This window comes from Bubalus bubalis, chromosome 4 (assembly GCF_019923935.1).
Source record: "Bubalus bubalis isolate 160015118507 breed Murrah chromosome 4, NDDB_SH_1, whole genome shotgun sequence".
Classification (NCBI taxonomy): domain Eukaryota; kingdom Metazoa; phylum Chordata; class Mammalia; order Artiodactyla; family Bovidae; genus Bubalus; species Bubalus bubalis.
The window spans coordinates 21,281,673-21,288,940 of record NC_059160.1 but is presented as its reverse complement, the minus strand read 5'-3'; the positions used below and the strand labels follow the sequence as shown (position 1 = coordinate 21,288,940).

General features: G+C 41.3%; 1 protein-coding gene across 1 annotated transcript; it reads right to left on the bottom strand.

Annotated features, from left to right (window-relative positions):
* Nucleotides 1-1,944: 1,944 nt before the first annotated feature.
* Nucleotides 1,945-5,549, bottom strand: LOC123465646 (basic salivary proline-rich protein 3-like). Its single transcript, XM_045165194.1, has 2 exons — nt 5,126-5,549; nt 1,945-2,899 (listed from the first exon to the last, which is right to left on the bottom strand). Exons 1-2 carry the CDS (start codon nt 5,187-5,189, stop codon nt 2,523-2,525), a joined length of 441 nt encoding a protein of 146 aa, XP_045021129.1. The 5' UTR covers nt 5,190-5,549; the 3' UTR covers nt 1,945-2,522.
* Nucleotides 5,550-7,268: the final 1,719 nt, after the last annotated feature.

Genomic DNA, 7,268 nt, shown 5'->3' with positions numbered 1-7,268 from the left:
TGTACTACAGTCCATGGGGTCTCATAGAGTAAGATACAGCTTAGCAACTGTACAACAACTGTTTACCTTACAGAGAGCAATCTAAATTATATAAGCTTTTGGCTCCTTAAAATCTGGCTCCTTCCCACATTCAGTTGTTTCATTTTTAATCTAGAGAAGGACATCCTTTCTCCCCATAACGTTAACTTGTTGATGTAAATGGTTTTCTTTATGTATGTTAACTCATTATATTCATCCTCTAGGGTAGATATTATTATTATCCTCACTGTATGGATGAATAAACAAAGGCTCTGAAGCCTGAAGCAGCTTGCTAAGAGCCCAGAGCTAACATAAAGAGATAGGATTTAAACTCAAGTCTGAAGAACTCCAAATTCCTTTGGAGCATACCACTTCCTTTATGAAATATACTCAGGTTTTGTAAAGAAAGGCCGGGGATCTAAGGAGGGAGAAAACTGAGAAATGTTTAAAAAAAATATGGAGGTGGGATATAGTAGACTCCAGAGAGTAAGGACCTAGAACCACTCATTTCCCTAGCAATAGCATCAATTATTTCGGAAATTTTAAGAATTTCCATTCTGTGCAACTTCTTACGTTTGCAATATTTTCCTTATTTCCCTAACATTACTAGAGTCTTAGTTAAAAGTGTAAAGAAAATAAAATATGGCCTAATGCCGTAGAAACCATGGAGGGAGAGGAAGAGGTATATGGCTTATGAGTAATGGTTCTAGGGGGAAGGAGGAGGCAAAAGCAGGTTGAAAGGAGATACACACTTCTGTCCTCAAGCAAAGAATGAAGGGAAAATGTTTCCTAGGAAGGTGGCCCCAGAGGAAGCCATCCGGAACTATCGATGAGAACAGGTCTTTGATGCTCCTATGCTGGGTTCACGGCCCTCAAATTTCAGACTCACAAACACCCAGAATGAGACATGACACTTAGAAATTAGATGCTGATTTTTTTATTGATAAATGGAAGATAGACTGCCTTCTTCCATGGCTTTCTGAAGGACACATATCTTCATATTTTCTGAAATGAAAAAAAGGGAAGTTCAGAGAGTATTGGAAACTGAGTTCATAGCCCTGCTGGTAACTGAAAGGAAGTTGATGAGAGCCCAACTTCTCACTTTCTGTTCTTCCTCCATGTCCTGTAATCTTCTAAATGTTCTTGTTTATGATTAGAATGCATGTAACAGACAGTGAGTTCTAAATTGTTGCTTGCAAGATGAAGAAAGTTTTTTCTTAGGCTGTTTGTCTCTAGGCTGCTATTTATAATGTTCAAACATACATTATATTTACAAAGATGGTTACTGCAGTATATCCTATAATAGCAAAAAACTGAGGGTAGCCTAAGTGTCCATTGATAGAGCTTTAGTTAAAGAAATCATGGCACAGTCAGACAAAGGAATAGAATACAGTTAAAATGAAAATAAAACCAGGAGCAAACAGATCCATATAGCTCTATAAATTGATATGGAATTTTTCTAAGAAATAAGTTATTTAACAAATGCTTACTAGACTTCTGGTAGTGATCAATTTATAATGCATATAAATGTCGAATCACTAAGTAGTACATCTGAAACTAGTATAATATTGTACATCAACTGTGTTTCAATAAAAATAAAAGATCCCCCAAAATATGTTATTTGAAATAAGAACTTATAGATATGTAAATAAAATAGTATAGTATTTGCACATGAAAAGATAGCATATGTTTGTGTGTGTGTGTTTTAGTCACTCAGTTGTGTCTGACTCCTTGAAACCCTATGGACTGTAGCCTGCCTGGCTCCGCTGTCCATGGAATTCTCCAGCCGAGAATACTGGAGTGGGTTGCTATGCCCTTCTCCAGGGGATCTTCCTGATTCAGAGATCGAACCCAGGTCTCCCACATTGCAGCCAGATTCTTTACCATTTGAGCTACCTGGGAAGTCTAAATATTCCCAAGGGGATGTTCAAAGGAGCTAATTGTGGTGGCCTTTGGGGAAGGAAATGGGAAGGCAGGATGTAATATGCTGTTAAGAATTAACTTCATACTTTTGTCTTGTTTTCTTTTTTTCTTACTTTGAGCATATATTAAATCAAAAGTCAATATTTTAAAAACTGGGTAACATTACAGGCATAAAAATTAAAGTATCATTTATCAGGCACATGGGACCTGGGAGGCCTGGCAGGTGGAAACTTGAGAAGGGAAGTCATTGAGCCTGAGGAGGAGGAGAGGAGAGGACAAGGGAGAACACGGCTCTACTTTCTCATCACCAACCCACTTTACGACAGGTAGTCATCAGGGAAAAGGCAATCTATGGTCCATCTTTCTTAAAATCAGAATCACCTTGGATAGCATGTAATAAATACAAAGTCTTGCTACTTTATTCCAGAATATCTGAACAGAAATATTTGGACTGGAATCCAGGAGTAGGCAATTTCCACATATTTTCAGTTGATTCAATGACATAATAAAGTGTGGAACTTGTAGTGGTTAGGACCTTTATGGAAAGTGAGCTTGAGTCATACCTGTCATTGAATTCCAGATTACTGGGTTGGTGGGCCTTGGGGAGATCTTTGTGGTCCACGTCTTAGGGGTGGTGGTCTGCGATGTCTTTCAGGAGAAAGTGGGGGAGGATGGTGATGACAACGTTGCTTTGGTGGGGGTGGTCTCTGCAGAGGTTCACCATCTCGTGGAGGTGGTCTTTGCTGAGATCCATCACCTTGTGGACGTGGTCTCTGCTGAGGTCCATCACCTTGTGGGGGTGGTCCTTGCTGAGGTTCACCATCTTGTGGGGCTGGACCTAGCTGAGATTCACCTTCTAGGTTTTCACCATTAGGAGGGGCTCCAGGCGGTGGTGTTTCAGGTCCCTCAGTAGATCTCTGAAAGTGCTCAGGGGAGCCCTGGTCTGGATTCTCTGCATCTGTAGGATACAGCACAGGAATAGAAGAACTTGGTGATGGAAGGCACCCCTCTTATTTTGATCTCTGGTCACCTTATCATTCCCTTTCTCCTAGGACCTGCTTGTGAACTACCAATTTCCCTCTTACCCTCAGCTTCATTTTGCAGGGTTCCTGTTCACCCACATACTAGTGATATTGAATAGTAATTTTGTGTTCTTGAGACAAACAGGTGTCCTCAATTTGGCAAAAATGAAGTTATTGGATATCTTAGAATTCTCAGAGGATGCTTCCAAAGACAAGAGAAAGCAAATGGATTATCAATGTCAGTTATGTTGCTGGTTATATTTTGGGTCAGTGATGTGAACTGACATCTGTGACTTCAAGTCTGGCCAGTTGAATGCATATGTGGAATTCACTTCTTCTAAGACCTGATAAGCAACAATAAAGAGAGATAGAGAGAAACATAAATAATGGTTTGCCTAAGGGTGACTAAATAACAGTGAGCAAAATTAATTACAGGGACAAAGGGACCCAGATTCCATTTCTTTACATGTTTTCTTAAACCATATATTTAGAGAGAGGAATATTAGGGAAGAAGGACCAAGTTGAGTGGTTGGTACTAAACAGTCATTTCTGGTCAGAGAGTATATAGGCAGAATTCTCCTGTGTCATCCAAGCTAATTGCTGTTGTTGTTTAATCGTATCTGAGTCTTTTGCGACCCCACGGACTTTTGGCTGCTAGGTTCTTCTGTCCATGGGATTTCCCAGGCAGGAACAATGGAATGGAATGGAATGGAATGGAGTTCTTTCTCCAAAGAATCTTCCCAACCAAGGGATTGAACCCTGGTCTCCTGTGTTGCAGCTAGATTCTTGGCCTCTGAGCCACCTGGGAAGGGTTTCTAGCATTAATCAGTCCTTGACAAGACAAAGATGACAGTAGGACACCGGAAAAATGAAAAGTGGCTAATGGAAAAAAAAAGGTTGAATGAGAATTAATCAAGTCTTGCCATATATGGGGCAGGGAAGTCTTCATGGATGCCTTCTAGGGAAAGAAGCAGAAGATGAAGTGTAAAGTAAGTTCAGGGCTCGCAGCTGTTGTACAGGGAATGGGACTTTTCAACTACATCTCTATATCCCTGAATTTAACTTGTCCATCACTGTCTGTGATGCTATTGCAAAGGGAGGAAGACATGAAGCAATGGCAGGGATGCTCCTGTGCTGAGGATCAATCACAAACTCTAAGAGAAAAGGCAGTTTTGTCCTCCCTGTGTGTGTGTAGCTTAGTTGTTCTGTTGTGTCTGACTCTTGCAACCCTATAGACTATAGCCTGCCAGGCTCCTCTGTCCTTGGGATTCTCCAGGCAGGAATACTGGAGTGGGTTGCCATTTCCTTCTCCAGGGGAATCTTCCTGAGCCTGGAACTGAACCTGGGTCTCCGGCCTTGCAGGCAGACTTTTTACTGACTGAGCTACAAGGGAAGCCTAGGATCCCTCAAACCGTAATGCTAATTTAGGTGAAGTGCTGGGATATTTTAATGTCATATTTTAGTGGACTTCTGCCCTCTCAATTCATGAAATCCTTTACTTATATTGACTTATATCCTATGAGAATTCTAAGATATCCATTCATGAAATCCTTTACTTATATTTCTCAAGGTGGGGCAACCAGCAGTAAACAAGTGGATACAAGCTTGCCCATATTGGGAACAATGTACTGAAATATTAAATATGGATGGGGGTAAAATGAGACCACTGGTTCCTGGGATCTCTGTATCTACATGGAGAGAAAGAGAGAGAGAGAGAGAGAGAGAGAGAGAGAGAGAGATTATCCTAGTCTCTTTCTCCGAAATAGCTCTGAATGGGCTTCACCTCCTCCATCCATCTGGCACCTCCTAGCAAGGTCACCCTCATCTACTGCCTACTTTGATTACCATAACATCTTCACGAAGAAACATCTCTGTTCCAGTCTTTCTTTTTTTCCAATGCATCCTTCATAACACATAGAGAGAACTTTGTTAAAAACTTACCTTGTCATTCCTCTGGTTAAAATTCTGGATTGGGTTGGAATTGCACTTTAAATAAAGTATGAGGCCTTGGTGTCAATGAGGATGTGAAGGGCTTTATCCTTGCCTTAAGAACTCTGTACCTCATCTTTCATTTTTGTCCTCTCTTACTATCTTCCTCACTGCAGTGCCATCCCTTTAAGCCCCAAGCAGAGTCTCAGCACTCTCCCCTTTCTTTCTCTTACCATCAAACAGGCTTTGAGCTGAGCTCAGGGCCAGCAAGGTCACTGAGAGCAGGATCAGCAGCATCTTGGAGGAAGCTCTGGAATGTTCTCAGTTCTGGGCTAGGAGAAACCAGGCAGCTTCCTTTATAAAGGGGACCAGAACAATGTTATCTTTTGAGTTTCACACTGGGCAGAACTTGTCGCTGTATAGACACGGTTAGAGTTGGGATTTAGCCCAACAGGATTGAGAGGTTAGGTGTTATCAGTGTGTCATTTCTTAAAGGTACAGGATGTGACTTGGGCAAAGATTTTGAAGGAAGGCTATCCAAGCAATCAGAGCAGATATTAGAATTATTCTGTCATCATGTGATTTTCAGTCTGTTTAGTGGTCTGTTTCTCTGTTCTACCAAAGTGTTTTTTATATGTGTGGGGTATATTCAGTTCAGTACAGTTCAGTTCAGTCACTCAGTCGTGTCCGACTCTTTGCGACCCCATGAACCTCAGCACACAGGCCTCCCTGTCCATCACCAATTCCCGGAGTTTACCCAAACTCATGTTCATTGAGTCAGTGATGCCATCCAACCATCTCATCCTCTGTCATCCCCTTCTCCTCCTGCTCTGAATCTTTCCCAGCTTCAGGGTCTTTTCCAATGAGTCAGCTCTTTGCATCAGTTGGCCAAAGTATTGGAGTTTCAGCTTCAACATCAGTCCTTCCAATAAATACCCAGGACTGATCTCCTTTAGGATGGACTGGTTGGATCTCCTTGCAGTCCAAGGGACTCTCAAGAGTCTTCTCCAACACCACAGTTCAAAAGCATCAATTCTTCAGTGCTCAGCTTTCTTTATAGTCCAACTCTCACATCCATACATGACTACTAGAAAAACCATAGCATTGACTAGATGGACCTTTGTTGACAAAGTAATGTCTCTACTTTTTAATATGCTGTCTAGGTTGGTCATAACTTTCCTTCCAAGGAGTAAGCGTCTTTTAATTTCATAGCTGCAGTCACCACCTGCAGTGATTTTGGAGCCCCCCAAAATAAAGTCTGCCACTGTTTCCACTGTTTCCTCATCTATTTCCCATGAAGTCATGGGACCAGATGCCATGATATTAGTTTTCTGAACATTGAGCTTTAAGCCAACTTTTTCACTCTTTTCTTTCACTTTCACCAAGAGACTTTTTAGTTCTTCTTCACTTTCTGCCATAAGGGTGGTGTCATCTGCATATCTGAGATTATTGATATTTCTCCCAGCAATCTTGATTCCAGCTTGTGCTTCTTCCAGCCCAGTGTTTCTCATGAATGGGGTATAGATGTATGTGTATTTGTGTGTGTGTGTTGGCAATGATCCTATTGCCCATAATGGAACTGATCAATACTTCTGGCTATTTTTATGGCTGAAGCACCATCATTCATGTATCCCCGTCTCTTATGTCTTCTACATTGGCAAGTGGGTTCTGTACCACTAGTGCCACCTGATATGTAGCAAAACATGTTTATGATAGAGATCATTTTGGTTTAACTTTGAGAGATACTTGGAAAACTCATACTTGGACTCACATGCATGGCAGAAGGGTGGCCCTCAACCTACTCAAGGCCCCAACCATCATCCAAGATTCCCTGGCTCTAATTGGGAAATCTTTATGTTGTAGAAAAAAAAATGTAACTTAAGGCTTTCTATTCTTATTAAAATTCTTGAAAGTTGTATTTACTAAATACAAATATAGATAGGAAATCCACCATAGAGTTTTTAGGACAGAGTCTAAGAGTGAAAGTCATTCAGTCATGTTCAACTCTTTCCGACCCCATGGATTATACAGTCCGTGAAGTTCTCCAGTCTAGAATACTAGTGTGGGTTGTCTTTCCCTTCTCTAGGGGATCTACCCAACCCAGGAATTGAACCCAGGTCTCCTGCAATGCAGATGTATTCTTTACCAGCTGAGCCACAGGGAAGCCCAATAATACTGGAGTGGGTAGCCTATCCCTTCTCCAGTGGATCTTCCTGACCCAGGAATCGAACCAGGGTCTCCTGCAGAAGAAATGAATAAATACATAGCTCCTAGAATGGGTCATGGATCATGTCATTTTATGTCTCTAAGAGTTCTTCCAAGCCACTTCCCTTTTCTATGATCTTTTGTAAGATTCTGGTTAGGTTTTATTTTTTC

Coding starts and splice junctions, on each gene's coding strand:
- LOC123465646 (XM_045165194.1), bottom strand. CDS start 5,189: ATGCTGCTGATCCTGCTCTCAGTGACCTTGCTGGCCCTGAGCTCAGCT. Junction 2,900..5,125: donor AGCTCAAAGCCTGTTTGATG/GTAAGAGAAAGA, acceptor TGTATCCTACAG/ATGCAGAGAATCCAGACCAG.